This window comes from Pezoporus wallicus, unplaced genomic scaffold, assembly GCF_028554395.1.
Source record: "Pezoporus wallicus isolate ANWC-B61680 ecotype Strahan unplaced genomic scaffold, APGP_CSIRO_Pwel_v1 contig_5231, whole genome shotgun sequence".
In the NCBI taxonomy this organism is placed as follows: Eukaryota; Metazoa; Chordata; class Aves; order Psittaciformes; family Psittacidae; genus Pezoporus; species Pezoporus wallicus.
In genome coordinates, this window is record NW_026635973.1 from 1704819 (window position 1) to 1720907 (window position 16089).

A 16089-nucleotide genomic window follows, 5' to 3' on the forward strand; every position below is an offset into this window, starting at 1 on the left:
AATCTCCAGTCCACACCTCCTCTGGTGCAGTTTGAGACCATTTCCTCTTGTCCCATCCCTTGTTGCTTGGGAGAAGAGACTGACCCCCGCCTCACTACAACCTCCTTTCAGGTAGTTGTAGGGAGAGATGAGGTCCTGAGTCTTCTCTTCTTCCCACTAAACCCCCCAGGTCCCTCAGCGCTTCCTCATCACACTTGTGCTCCAGACGCTGTACCAGCTGTGTTGCCCTTTGTTGCCTGCTCCAGCAACTCACTCTCTCTCTTGCAAGGAGAACATTTATCTGATCCTAAAAAGAAAAATAATAATAATTAAAAAAACCAAACCCTTTAAGTTTAAGCATGAAATTACCTTCTGCGGATTTGGCCTAAACCCACACCACCCCACGCTCCTTCCCCTCACGCTGCCGTGACAGGATTCCCGTCCGAACCCCCCCCTCCCCGCTGAGTGGGCCCGCCCTTCGGGGTCTCCCTGGCGGCGGGGTCCGCCCACCGCCGCGCCTCCACGGGGGGAGCAGAGCGGAGCCGAGCAGATTAGAGCAGCGGGGCTGGGCACCATAGGGGCTGCTTGTGCGAAGGGGTTCAGGTTGTGCTCGGCGGAGCGAGGGGAGCGGCTGTGAGGGGGCGCGGCGCTCGCCGCCGGGTCCCAGTGTGTGAGGCAGTCCCCTCCTCCGCGTAGGGCGCTCGCTCGCTTCGCCGCTCTCTCCGTCGGGATTTCGGGGATCACTGTTCTCCCGGTCGCCCCCCCCCGGGACTCCCTGGGCGGTGGGGGACACGGAGGGCTCTCCCCGCCATGGCCTTCACCTTCGCCGCTTTCTGTTACATGTTGTCGCTGGTCCTCTGCGCAGCACTCATCTTCTTCGCCATCTGGCATGTGAGTACCTCAGCGCTCCTTATGCCCCCCGGCCCCTCCGCCGCGCGCGGAGACTATTAAACCCGGCTGCAGCCCGGTGGGAGGGTGTCGTGCCATGAGGGAGAGGAGCTGGGGCGGCCAGCCCTGCTCCCGCGTTGCTGAGGTGAAGCCCCCAGGGCCGCTGTGTGCGGCCGGCGTCCCGCGGCGGGAGCGGGCACTTCCCTTCTTTCACCCCGGCGGTGCCAGCACAGACCGAGGGCGCCGTGAAACCCCGGCGTGCGGGGCCTTACTTCTTACAAATCGACCACCCTAAAACACCGGTGGTGATCGCTTGTGCGAGCCCAGCCGGCCGCGATGCTGGAAGCGCTCGCAGCCCGAGTGCTGCCTGAGCCGTGAGGGGAGCGCCCTGCGGTTGTGAGAGGTGCTAAACCGGGAGATGCTCCAGGTAAGAACACCTCCTTTTCTTGCCCGAGAGTCGAGCGTGGTGAGGCAGAAGCCGCCCCGCGCCTGATGAAGCGGTGAGGTGTTTTTTCCTGCGGTAGTTACTGCGTTAGTAAGTTCTTTTAAAAGTAGGATTTGAATGTGAAACTTACTCTTTCTTCTAATGCATGAATTGGTATTGGAGCCCACCTCCATTGGCTTCACTCGGAAGTGGTGGTGCTTAGTCCGTGTTGTACCCGGGGTGGCCGTGGGTAGGCATAAGCATGGAACTTGCGAAGTGTTTCTTTCCACAGAAGTGGGATTGTTCTTATGCTTGACTTAAAATTCTTTTAAGTGGCTACGTATTTACACTATGTGTGTGCTACGCAAATAATTTTATGCCAAAAACATTCAGGATGGAACAGGATAAGTTGAAAAAAGAGCAAGTCTCAGGAATGTCTCTACAGATAGACCTGGCGGAGTAAGATTAAAAAGCCCTTCCCTTGTCTAACAAGCAAGGGAGATACAGAGTTTGTTGAAACGAAAGTAAAGCTGCTAGCTTGTTTGTATTTAAGCATCTTAAGTGTGAAACATACCACTCTGTTGTGAGAATTCTTTGAAGTCAAATTATTTTGAATTCTTAATAGTGCAGTCACAAGTTTTTTCTTATGAATGAAACTGCAAAAGCGTGGTGGTAATGCCAAATACTGTTGGGATCTCAAGTACTGTAAGGTCTCTTAGCAGTCACCTACTGCACTTCTGTTCTCTGAAAAAAGAGTAGCAAAAGTTAAATGGTTACTCATGTTTTCTTATTGCTTCCTCCCCAGACCTTTAGGCACTCAAAAGCAAGAAATCTACAGCTTCTTTAAAGGGTTCTACTCTGAATCTCTTGCTAAAAAGTAATCACAGAAGCATTGAACGCTTTGGGTTGGAAGGGACCTTAAAAGTCACCTGGTTCCAACCCCTCTGCCATGGGCAGGTACACCTTCCACTAGACCAGATTGCTTGTTTTCTTCGTTAGTAACACACTTTTAAGGTTTTTTGTTTTAATGTATTTGAAGTCTGTTGTCATGCTGTCAGTGTTCCCACACTGAATTTGTTGTCTGAAGACATACAGTACTTGTAGCAGATCTGGCAAATTATTCTTGTGTAAATCAGTTTAGTTACTGCAAATTTACTTTTGGTGAAACATTTCCACCTTTGAATCTGTACGCTCATGGAGAGTGATCCATTAGTTGTAGAGCTCCATAGGAAGCAACTGGGAAGGGAAACCTTTTGTCAATAGGCTGATGTTTATGGTGCGTGTTTGTTACATCTGTTGAAAAACTGTTGAGGGATTGAGGTTGAAAATGGCTAAAAATGCTGTTCTATTATACTAGAGCAAGAATCGGTACTTTTTGATATCTTTCAGTATCTTTTCTTATAAATAGATCATTCTATTAAAAACATGGTTTGTGAAGGTCATGGAATAACAGATTTAATATCCTGCCAGAATAAACTTTTAAGCATACAGTTACCCACATACACAAAACATAAAGATTTTTCTAGAAGAGCTGTTATCATGTGTTCCTTCTTTCTTCTAAAATGCAGTCTAACATGTAGCTTATGTGTTGAGTCATAGGAGTTTCTTTTACCTTAAGCATCTCATTGTGAAAGTCTTCCCAAGAAAAAGAATTCTTACTCATTCACTGTGACCTGATTTTTTTCACTATAATATACTTGTGAGGGACAGTAAATATATTTTAAATAGGTTCTTATAAAGGCAGTGGAGGATTTTGGTAATTATATTTGCCTGTTAAAATGCATTTAAAATATTATTAAAAAAAAGAAGCACAACACATTTCTATACTAAGAATAAGTTGTTGATCCATCAGAGTGTCCAGTAACCTTAAAATATTTGTGAGGTTTTAAGATTGAATTTTATAACTTATTTTAAAGGACAAGAAAAAAACTGTAGCATTTGGACTTTATATTGTTCTGGCCTGAAGCTGGCTGAGGTTTGGGCAGTTATTTGGACAGCAGATCAAATAAAAATCTCATTTTCTTCCTTCTGGGAAGTCAGATGAATTATAATTTTCATTAATACTGATGTAATAGGTTCAGTAAAAACTGAAACCAAAACAGAAGAAGTTAAAATGAGGATTTTTATTGTTGAAAACTGTGCTTTTCTGATGCCTTTCCTCTGAGAAATTAAAGGCTCTTTATACATTGCTGTGCTCTTTAGGGGCAGACAGAATGAAGCTGGTCAGAACACTTTAACGGAATTGTGGCTGAAGTACAGGAACTCCTTCAGACATTTGGAACATGTAATGATTTTTTTTTTTTTCTATCTCTGAGTGATCTTATACAGGTTGTCAGTGGTGTTTGTCATGATAAAAAAAAAACAAACCCAAATTAGATACTATTAGAAACACTTGTTTAAGCTGTGCACAAGATGTAAGACATTGGAGCATGTCCAAAATTCAGCAGTGGAGCTGGTGAAGGTGCTGGAGCACAAGTGCAATGAGGAAAAGCTGAGGGACCTGGGGAGTTTAGTCTGGAGAAGAGAAGGCTCAGGGGGGACCTTATGGCTCTCTACAACTACCTGAAAGGAGGTTGTAGTGAGATGGGGTTGGTCTCCCAAGTGACAGGACAAGAGAAAATGGCCTCAAGGTGTGCCAGGGGAGGTTTAGACTGGATATTAGAAACACTTTCTCCCCCAAAGGGTGGTCAGGCATTGGAACAGGCTGCCCAGGGCAGTGGTGGAGTCACTGTCCCTTGAAGTGTTCAAACACCATGTAGACGAGGCCCTCAGCGACATGGGTTAGTGGTGGCCTTGCAGTACTGCGGTAAAGGTTGAACTTGATGATTTTAAAGCCGTTCTACAGGCTAGCTGATCCTATGAATATATGTTGTAAACTCAGTGGCAAAGTATATGGCCTTACTAACAATCACAGAGACTTTGTTTTGCTCTCTTCAGCTCTTATAGAAAAGAACAAGCTTTTTACTCATGAGTTTTACTCTGTTCCTAAACTATCTTGAACTAAAAATTACTTTCCTGTTAAAACTTAACTGGGCTATGTCAAGTCTGTTTGAACTCCCATCAAGATTTGGCATTACCACATTCCTTTCTAGAGTTGCGTGCACTGAAATTGGTGACAGTTATTTGAACCAAACATAAGAAGAATAAAGGAGCAGAACATTTTTTTATTTTCTTGTTTTATGCTTTCCTTTTCCCTTATTTTCCTTTTGAAGTGTGAGGATAGTATTAATCCTGATAAACTGCCTTAATATGATTCTGGCTTAACAGTTACAAGTTCACAGGTATATTTAAGAACAGTGGGAGGCAGTGACTGAACAGAGTAATACAGGCTAAGATCGACTTTTAATTTTAAACTAAAGCATCCTTTTTTTACAAACACAAGGGAAAGAAGCCCTTGGAATCTATATTCAGTGCTGTTTCTGCTTTTGGCTTAGCGTGTTATGTTTAGTACACAGTTTGAGTTACCTGTGCCTTGTTTTCTCATTTACTAAGCATGGGTAATAGAACTAAATTTCAGATACTGCGTATCATTTTATTTACCATCTATCCCTGAAATGCTTTTGCTTTTTGACAGAAGATGCTACGTACATATAAGATGTTGCCACTTCTGGTGCTTGTCACTGTACTGTTCTATGATGTGGACTGTTTTATTACTACTCAAATTGCAGTAGCTTAGGTAAAAAAATCAAAAGCTTTTCATTAGGTATATATGCAGAATTTAGTGAGTATTCAGTGTGTGACTCACTTAGGCTTTGTCATAAAATTCCTAGTGTATTTTTTGATAGACTGTACAACCTTAATGTTAAAGGTACATAAAAAAGTATACAAGAGAATCATTTGAAGCTTGGTTTGATAGGAAATTCAGTTGAGCAAAGCACTTTGGGGACAGACTAGGTGCAAGTCTATGAATGTTCTCTGTGTATCAGTGTTACGTTGTTTCTGTAACTCTGGTTTGGAGGATAGCTATCTGTCTCTCCTGAAACCAATAAAAAAATCATATTGTTTCTGTAACTCTGGTTTGGAGGATAGCTATCTGTCTCACCTGAAACCAATAAAAATATCCATGAGCTGACTTGAACCTGTGCTTCTCTTCAGTAAAGGCTGCCAGGCATCTCAATTAAGCTCTTTTAGAGCTTGTCTTGAAAAGAAAGTAATTTCCTTACAGACTTGTGGTCAAGGTTGAATTTTCTTTCAGATACTGAAGTTCAGTGCTGTCCTTAATTCAGTTCTCTAAGAATATTGGATAATTATGTTATTAAAAATAACATCAGATTAAGGCTTGATGAACGGGAACACAAATGCAGTTGCTCTATGTTAGACACATTTCTTAAAGGCATTTTTTCTTCTCTAAGCAGCTAAGCACTTTGTCCCTGAGGGTTTCATAGTCATGACAGTTTGAGGAATGAGTCTGATATTTTCACTCTTTTTAAAGACAGAGCACAACCAGATTGGGCTGGCTATAATACAGCTTGACAGTTCCCTTACAACTTTTCTTTCAGAAGTTTGTCACATTAATGCTGACAGACAGATATTAGGCCAGGCAGCACTAGCTGTGGAGCCAACTATATTTTATATATTGGAAAATAAGTATATTTCAGTTTAGTTACATCGTCATGCTTAAATAATAATTAAAAAATCACAGAAGGCTTTGGACTGTAGCACAGACTTAAATGCTGTGGAAAGACTAAATTGGATCTCTGTGTATGCTTGAACTGTCATGATGAGATTTATTTCCAGAATGATTTTAAATTGTGAGTGGTTGCCACTGGCTGTAATTCCAGATGCTTCAAAAGTCATAGTGACTCCATTATCTGTGTAAAATAAATTAGCTGTGGAGTCTCATGCTTCCCACAGAAATGCGCACAGAACTATTTAAACATTATTTGCTTGTCACATATGTAGGATTTTTTTGATCTTAAGATTAGTTGGAAAATCTACTTACTAGAGGGATTTTATATCCAAATTGGTAAAGTATTTCTAGTGCTTTTAAAAATCTTTTTTATTTTTTTTTAAGCTGCTGTGCTTATGAATAACAAGACAATATCTGTCATATTTTATTAGATTGTGAGTTCAAATCTTAGATTGAGTCTGAGGCAGGAGGTTATAGCTCATTACATGCACTTGTTCATTCAGCCACCAAATACTACATTAAGTCACACCTAAAATATTGACTTGAACCCTCAGACCTCTGGCTTAGTCGATTCCCCTCACCCCAACATGTGTCCTTTTATCAAAATAATGTTTCAGAAAGAGGAAGAAGCTCAGCAGAGAATAAGAATCTCCTTATAGATATTAGACCTCTCTGTGACCTGTTCCTTTTCCTTAGTGCCTCTGACATGCAGTTCATTTATAACCAGTGTTGTGCCTGGCAGCTGAAGGTGACTCTATCAGGCAATGAAACTAGGTCTTACTTGACTCGGAAGCTGCAGATACTGACAGATTTCCTTTTGTGGAGTTAGGAAACACTTCCAATTTGTATAGAAAATCTCTTCCATAAGAAACAGGTAAGAATTATTATTTCCATCCTCCCAAGAGATAGTCACTTAAAGCCACAGGGCAGAGTCAGTTTGTGAGATAAAGGTAGAAGAATGTCAAATAATACTTGATTTGCTAGGTAACTTCCTGTGTTTCACAGGAAATTTCCATTAAAAAAAAAATCATGTTTCTAATGCTGTGCAGAGAAGATGCAATTACATTGACAGAACGGTTCCTGTATTCCTTGGTATAGTTACAACTTAAGAAATAACTGTTTCCTCTTAAACAATAAAAGATTCATAGAAAAATTTCAATTAGAAGGGACCTAAGACATGATTAAGTCAGGTCTCTTCTTCAGGGCAGCCCTAATTTCAAAATGAGGCCAGGCTTCTCAGGGCTTATGAACTTTCTATGAATGGAGAGTTCACAGCCTCTCCGGTAACCTGTTCCAGTACTTTACTCCTCTCATTGTGAACATTGTGTTCTTACACACAGCTGGAATTTTCTGTGGGTGCAACTTCTGACTTTTGCCTCTTGCCTTCTTTGGTGTGTGCCCCTGAGAAATGCTTTGTGCTTACTTCTGTCTAACCCACCCCAGAAAACTGAAGGCAAGATCATGCAGATCATCCCGAGTATACTCTTGCTTTAGTGTTTCATTAGGAGCCTAGGAAAATTCGGAGGAACATTTTGTGGGGCAGGACAAGAGTCTTTATATTTTTCTCCACTTCCCACTGAAGAAGTATTACTATAAAAAGCAAGGGTTTATTTTAGGAATGTCATTGTGAAAAGTTACACTAGAAGGCAATGGAAAAAAATCACAGAACAGTTACAATAGAAGTAGGTTTTCTCAGCAAGATGCTGCAGGAGTGCTGAACTTGCAGCTCCGGTTTTGATAATGTGAGCTCATGAAGCAGAACATAAGGGAGATGGAGAAATAGTGCCATTACGGAGTCGTCTGATAGTACGCTACTTACAGCTCCTCACCAATGCAGTAGGTCATGAAAAACCTTTGGGTTGGTTTTGGATCCTTTTGTATTTTTATGCTTCTGTGGGTCATGTAATAACTTAGCTGTCAGAGATAGATTTTGGTTGTTTTTTAAATACAGATGGAAGCCTAAGCCAAGCACATCGCTGGAGGAACTGAAGTTTAAAAAATGAAGGAGATCTACAGTAAAATGATGAGAATTAGTAAGTCCTCATCTTTGCAATTCTCTGAGATAGCAGCCAAGTGCCAGGCATTGTTGATACAAGCTCCACTTTTTTAATAGAATGTCATTTGATTTTTGAATGCATTTAAATGCCAGACATCTTCATGCTGTGAGTCACTGCTTCAAGTGTTTGATCATTTAGTCAATCTTCTGCAGCATTATTATTTTATTGCATTCTGAGTTCTGGCTAAATTCTATCATCATAGCGTGATAGAATGATTTGTGTTGGAAGGGACCTTAAAGCTCACCTAGTTCCACTCCCCTGCCCTGGGCAGGAATGCCTTCCACTAGAGCAGGTTGCTTCAAACCCTGTCCAGCTTGACCTTGAGCACTGCCACTGGTGGGGCAGCCACAGCTTTCTCTGGGCAACCTGTGCCAGTGCCTCACCACCCTTATCTAAGTATAAACTACCTTGTAGGTTCGCAGAATGGGCATTTACAGGCAAACATAATGAAGGTTCCACTGAGATCCGTTTGATTGCATCTGCTTCAAAGTTGTTCTTCCCTCAGTATTATGTAAACACTATTAGCAGATCCTTTAGAAAATTGACTTGCTGATCATTTAAGTGGCAGGGCTGTTTGGAGCTGAAATGTATCTTTAACCTTGATCACGCTCCTGTAATTGAGCTAAGGAGTTTTATAAGAACAGTTGAGGATGCTTTTTGGCTGTTGTTATTTTACTTTTAACATTTGACCTGGCTGCTGTATCTCTTTCCCTGTTCCTGCAACCACAGCTGCATTGCTGCTCTATTGCTTTACCTTGCCTTATCTCTGAAAACACAGCTCTGTAGTTGATGGTCATTTGTGTATGTGTGTGTGAGGCTTGGCCTTGGAGTTACTTCCTCCGAGTTCTGCCTGGCCTCTTTTTTGGAAAGGAAGACAACTTGGGAAGGTCTTGAGTTTGGGCATCCTTGCCTGATGCCACCTGCATTAGAAGAGCCTCTGCTCCCTTCTCCTGTCTCTTGCTGGTCCAGCTGGGCTCCTGCTGTGCCCCTGGGAGTCACGAAGCACGCATCTAGCAGCATTCCTGCCTCCATACCCACAGTGGGCTCCTTTCCATAGATGGCATTGGTAGGAGCCCACTGTTGAGTGGGTAATGAGGAATAAAATACTGTGAGAAGGGGGGAAATGGGACTGTGGGAAGCAGGGGTTCAGGAAGAAAGATGTGAAGGAAAGAGCAAATGAGAGGAAGACAGTGCACCTGTGAGCAAGTCACTAACAGGAGGGAAGACTGAGAACGCAGAGTTCTTGTTTGGGAGACAGTTTGAAAAGAGAAGGCTCCTGAATCCAGAAGGTCTGGTTGAATTCAGGTGGCAGACATTTTTGGATAGCCTATGTAATGAGTCCTCTGTGTGGGTATGGTGTAATATGTGACATGCTTGAACAGAATCTTTTTTAGCAACAGAACCCAGATACCCTTATGTGGGTATCTTCCTGGATTCTGGTAAATATGCATAAATCGCTGCTGATAGGAATGAAGAATGCTAGAGAAGGGAAAAAAAGTAGCTGCAGCAATGTGGGGAAATGGAAGAGAACCCTGTGTAAGGAGCATGAGAGGGAATGGAAGGTAATACTTCTCCCAAGCATGTATCGTGTAACAGAAATGTAACATGTCAAAACAATAATTTGTGACAACTTGTGGGAATCTTTGAAAACTGAGGAATAGGATAAATTGTTGTGTGGTGATAGGGTTGGAAAGTTGCTTGGAGACAGCACTAGCCAACTGGCCAGTCTCTCGTCCATGAATTTTGTCTTATTGATGCTGAAAATAAAATCTTGTTCTCTTACCTCCTTCTTTGGAGTGAATATTTTTTTGGTTGTATCTGTTCTGGTACATTTTCCTATCTATTTACTACCCTTTTTCTGAATTTATTCTGCAGAAACATCCTGTTTATTCCTAGCTTTGGGATTATCATCTTTGTGCTGGTAACTAATAGAAAAATTGCTTCAGTTCATTTTGAGAATTATTTATGAACAGGGAGCTTTACAGCTTTAATGTGTCTGTGCCTTTCTCCTTGCGTATGCCCCATACTGTAGGTTTGATGAGAAGAATAAGACAAGTAGAAATGTCGCAGGGGGAGCGCGTTGCATGGAAAGTGGGGTAAAAGAAATTATTTGTAATTTTGAGGAAAAACAAGGACACAAGGGTACTCCCTCTCACATCCATAGGTAGCCAGTAATACTGTCTCCAGCCAGAGTTAATGTGTTATTGGTCTAATGTGACCAACTACCACCCTTTCTCCTGCCTTCTTCTGGCCAGCATTTTGAATTAGGTCTTCCACCAACTCAGTTCTAGCCTGTCCCCAGTTTGATGTGAAAAAAGCTATGTAGTGAAGAACTTGGCCTGTACATGTAAAAGGTGTACAGATCTGTAGCAATGAATCTGTGATACAGAGCTAGTGAGAAATACATCTGAGTTGTTTCTTTTTTGGTTGTGCTTTCTCAGTTGATACGGAGTTTAGTATAAAGAGAAACAAAGGCAAAGCAGTGCTGTGCCTTGTGCTGAAGGCAAATTTCCCCAGCCTCTCCTGGGCATGGATAGAGAATAATGCTGTTTTCTTCTTACCCTGGTTCCTTGAATAGGTCTGCAAACCAGTTCATCTGCATTAGCTGCTGGCTGAATCAGAGGTCAAGACTAGCACATGCAAGGCTTTGGCTTAACTTTATACATCTGCTTGTTCAGTTTATCTGCAGGTATGGTCTTTGTATACTTTCCAGGAGAGAAGATCTCTGGTAGGATGTCCTTTCTTAGCTTGCTGAATGTGTGGCTGTGACTGTGAATCCATGCTGTAATAGATTGTCTGCTTTTCAAGGCACTCATGACTGTCAGATCTATTAGTACCTAACTAACAAGTTCCAGCATTCATGGTAGGCCATGTCAATTTGTTGTCACTGGTGCTCTGTGATCTTGCGGTTTTGGTGTTGAACTGAAGAAATCGGAAGCAGTTAGGTACTCAAATGTGTAAGAGTTTTTGTTCTTGTTACCTAAATGGAAAAACATGCTTTGTTTTAGGAAGAATCCACCTTAAACACTCCATTGCATGTAGGAGGAGGAGACCATATGTAGGACAGAATACTGGCGGAATGCTCTTGTCAAAAATACAAGGAGTGTGGGAGATTATTATACACAGTTCCTTATTGCTGCAGAGATTCAACCTGTATTTCTCATAGCAGACAAAGGTGCATAGATTTTGGGGCTTTTGGGCTGGTGGAAAACATTGTCAAATCCATGTAAGATTTTATGGTAGAGGAAGAGCATTCATAAAACCACTTGGAAGGGCAAATTTTATATCTGCTGCCTCTGATTTAGACCCTGACATAGCTTCACTACTGACTTATATTGTCTCCAGACACAGGCATCCTGCTAAATGGAATGCTCTCCCCTTGAATAAAATTCTTAGAAAAATAAGAGTTGGCCTGTTACCTCTGTAATCCCTTCAGTGAAATGTGGTTTTATGCGTAGTGGCATGATACCAGCAGTGGAACTAATGCTGTTATCCATGTTTCAAAAGAATTAGTATTTTGATGTTTTGGTATTAGTATTCTGATGGTTCAGATTCTCTTGTGAGAGACAGAAGGCATGATTTTTTTTAAGTAACTGAGGCAGAATTATTTCTATCACGCTGAATGTAATTAAACTTAAATAATGCATCTCCATGTACATGCAAGCTTTTTTCTGTTCAGAACAATGTGGAATACTCACCAGTTCTGTTGCAAATTGAAAATATGTTCTTTTTCTTAATATTGGTAACAGTTTGTATCACTAAAAACCAGTTGAGGGGTATGTTTGATTCATACAATACTGCTACTTTCTCAACAGTTCCCTTGTACTGAATGCACTAATGTAAGGTTTAAAAAAGGAAAAAGAATTGTGACAACAAAATGATGAGATCCTGTGGGGTGGGAGGGAAGCATGGCAGTCTGGACTTACCTTAAAAATTCCTCCTCCGCTTGAGGTCTGTTTTGAAATGTGTTCTATCTGCAGGGAGCAAAACTATTAGCCTATTTAGAAACAGGCTCTGTACAGCTATATTAGCATCATCCCTCCTGCGCAGCTTGCTTGCTTGTCTTCCTTCTCTGAATAAACTGTAGTTTATATGCGTGCAGCTGGTTTTTGCCTGGCTGGATTTCAGCTGGTCTAGACTGGAAGGCAGTGAGTGGGTATGAAGTTGTGATACAAGCACACGTAATCTCTGAACTCTGTACTTGGGGAAATAGGTGGGATATTTGTCTCTATTCTGAAGGAGTGGGTTGATGTCTCTCAATTTCAGGATAACTGGGGAACATAGTTCAGTGACTGTGGTGAGCAAGTGAAATACGTGTCTGGAGTCCTATTGTTAGATGGTAAAACTGTTCGTCCTTGCAGTTGGATGAAAGGATTTCATAGCAGTTGTAGAAATCTATCAATAGATGCTTGTCAAATCATCCTCCTGGGAACATTGTGTTCACAACAGAATTTTGCAGCTGCTGAGGTTTTCTTAGTGGATTTGTCAAAACTAGTAAATGAATTCTTTACCATTCAGAAAACAGGTTGCTTTTTCAAATTCTTGTCTGTAAGGCTGCAATAATAACCAGTAACTCATAGAGGTATAACTTTCTATTCAAAGCACTCAAAGCTCACTACAGTATGGTTGTATTCCTGAAGATAAATTTCTGTCTGCTTCACAATGTGGATGGAGTTTTTAGTTCTTATACTAACAGGCAGACTGCTTCAAGTGACTACCAAGTAATTCTTAGCGGTTTCTCCTGCACCTCTCTTCAGGTTTGGACATCTAATTTGGCATAGCTGAAAGAGTAATACTGCTTTTGTCCATCTGTGTAGGTGGTGTTTGTTTTGTTTCATTTTATTTTTCCTTATTTGTATAATTTTTTATTTATGCAGGGAATGTAATGGTGTAACTATACCAGTGCATTGTATATGTTTGTGTGCGTGTGCACTCTAAGCAAGAGAGCTTTCCTAAAGGCTCAGATTTGGATTTTCATCAATATTTACTTACAGTGGTATAATTATATCTCTACATTTCCATAGGTAGATAGGAAAGCTTTTTGAATCTTGTTTGCAGAATGGAGATAATGTGTTTTCAATTTTGCATATTGGAGTTTCTGTTGGAAAAAAGCTTAGACTCTGACTTAAATACTTTGTAGAATCATAGAATGGTTTGGGTTGGAAGGGACCTTAAAGCTCATCCAGTTCCAGCACCCTGCCATGCGCAGGGGCACCTTCCACTAGTCCAGGTTGCTCCAAGCCCCATCCAACCTGGCCTTGAACATTGCAGTAAGATTTTCATGGCTGTTAAGTTAGCCTAAGCTTCCAGTTAGAGCCTAAAAAGTTTAAATCATGTTGGCCTAAATGTAACATTCTCTTACAGACAAATGAACTTTAATAAAAAGATGAAAAATGGGTGCTTAGGTATATATTTGTGCCACTTGGGATGGAGCCATAAGAGCTTTGTTTCCTTTAGCAACGTGTTTGCATTTCTGGGTGGAGAGTTGTCCAATGGTGGCAGCATATGGAATTCCAGTGAAGTAGAGTGGGGAAATGCCATACAATTGTTAGTGTGAAATCTGACAAACAGAAGAATTTTCTACCCTTGAATGATTTAAAAACATTTGCAATCTTAATCCAAAAAGGCACTGCTTAAAGCAATGATCTGCTCTGGAGATGAACAGCAAACAGTACAATAATCAGACAGAAATGCATAGTTTCACTTCTCATATGTTAGAAGTCTGTTGACAGTATCCTTTTCTGTCCCCTAATATTTGGTATGGTGCAGCAATCTGGAAGCTTTGGTTCTTTTGCCAGCAATTCTGTAAATAATTTCTCCGAGCTTCATTTTTCCCCTTGTATAAAAAGTGAGTTATCTTTTCCTTGCATTTGTTAAGACCTTCATTGCCATGAAGGGAGATTTATAACTGCAGGGCATTGTTCGTCGTTACTGTTTTGTGGAGAATTAATAAGAGTCAGAAAAGGAAATACACTGAGAAGAGATAGGGAAGAAAGGAATCCCTTTCTTGTCACTTTCCTCTCTGCGCTTTATTTGGCTGTAGTGTTAAAGTTCCCATCAAAAGCAGCATTTCAAACCCATGGGCCTGGGAAACTATTGAATTACATGGCAAGTATGATGAAAACCAAGTTTTAAGCCTTTTTACCTTTTTAAATAGGAGATGTTTAACAAAAGAATATAAACGAGATAGAAAATATGACAAGGGGATAAAATTCTCTGGCTTCTGAGGTAGGTTGCCCATCTATTCATACAATTTAAAATAATCTTTCATGCTTGGTACCATGAGCCACGTCAGTTCAACCAGAAGAGAAAGAGGGAAACCACCATCTTGAACAAATGTTCACCAACCACATACCTAAATTTCTTTTGCACACACATATCACATCAAGATAAGAATTGGGTAGCAAAAATTGTTCTCAGTCTGTCACTTTGTCAGTGTCACTGTTCTCTGCATCTCTCTGTAGGCTCCCCTAACTCCATCGTGTCAAGGCAGTGATTTATCTTCCATTTCAGATTGTCATTCTTACCTGACTGACCCTCTCTCTCACATTTTATTAGTTGCTCCTTCTCTCAACAAAATTTAACATTTGCCCACCTTGCATCAACGTGGTTCAACCACTATATATGTTCAGCACTTTCCCAAACGTAGCTGCTGATGGACAGGCATGAAGTTTAGGAGCACAGAATGTTCCTAACCTTGTCCAACTTCTGTCCACATGCTGACTTGCAGACAGTGCATGAACTGCTGGTATGGGTGCTGTGGAAGTTGCCTGTGAATGTGGAGGGGTAGGTAAATTGTTTAAATGAACCATTAAAGACAGTTTCTTCAAGATGGGATTGTGGTGCATTGACAGTGTGGTAGCAAGGAAACATATGTTAAGTGTTACTGTTCTATAATGTGGTTTGTGTGGTTGTCAACAAGTTCTGTTTTATCTTGTCTTTTCTGAGATGCCAGTAAGCAGGGATATCCAACTTCTTTGCTGTCACTGAATTCACACCCACTCCACTACCACCCTAAACCATCATATTGTTAATTAAAGTATATTTCTGTGAGAGCTCAGTGATTTCAAAACCATAAAGTGTCTCCCCTAAAAATGAGAGACCATAATTCATATCTACCATTAATAGGTGAAATTTTCAGTTTGATGGATGCATAAGCATAGGAAAAAAAAAAAACAAACCAGAATTCAGGTTCAATCTTGTGAACACTTCATTATTCAAAGCTGTTATTGTCTGGAAAGATGAGCTCAGAGTGCAGGTAATGAAAATGAATTTTATAAATATAATTGCAATTATAGCTGTACTGAAACATACGTTGTTATCACAATCTCATCTGTTTGGTATGTGCTGAAACTGGGGCAAGCTCCTAACTGACTTACACTTGGAGTTTTGAGATTTGCAGATGGTGTGAATCATCAGGGAATGCAAACAGTGTTTTTATGAACCTTTAGTTTTATTAGGTGGATAACACCCACAAGTGCACTTCTGTAAACAGACAATAGCACAGTGGCAGAACAAACTTCCTGCAGTGTTTTGCAATGTAGAATCACAGGGAAAGCTCTGTAAGTCAGAAGGTAGTTCAACATCCATGGCCTTGTCAATCCTTGGGCACATTCTGCAGTAATAATAAATATGGTTCAACCTGATGCTTTTTTGTTTCTGATTTAGCTTTGCAAATAGAGAACTTCGTGGTTTTATTTCTTGAAGTTCCTAGATAAATGCTCTCACAGCCCAGAAAGCCAGCTGTATTCTGGGCTGCATCAAAAGGAGCGTGACCTGCAAGTCGAAGGAGGTGATCCTGCCCCTCTACTCTGCTCATGTGAGACCTCACTTGGAGTATTGTGTGCAGTTCTGGTGTCCTCAACATAAAAAGGACATGGAACTGTTGGAACAAGTCCAGAGAAGGGCCACAAGGATGATCAGGGGACTGGAGCACCTCCTGTATGAAGATAGGCTGAGGAATTTGGGGCTGTTCAGCCTGGAGAAGAGAAGGCTGCATGGAGACCTCATAGCAGCCTTCCAGTGTCTGAAGGGGCCCTGTAGGGGAGCTGCGGAGAGACTCTTCGTTAGGGACTGTAGTGACAAGACAAGGGGTAACGGGTTAAAACTTA

At 41.2% G+C, this 16089-nt stretch overlaps 1 protein-coding gene across 1 annotated transcript in view; it reads left to right on the plus strand.

Moving 5' to 3' along the window:
• Positions 1-782: 782 nt before the first annotated feature.
• The window catches only part of CNIH3 (cornichon family AMPA receptor auxiliary protein 3), a 42832-nt gene continuing 27525 nt past the window's right edge, over positions 783-16089 (plus strand). Inside the window, exon 1 of the mRNA XM_057398821.1 lies at positions 783-870. Within this exon, the coding sequence (XP_057254804.1) occupies positions 790-870 (81 nt within the window). The 5' untranslated portion in view covers positions 783-789. The remainder of the gene's footprint in view (positions 871-16089) is intronic.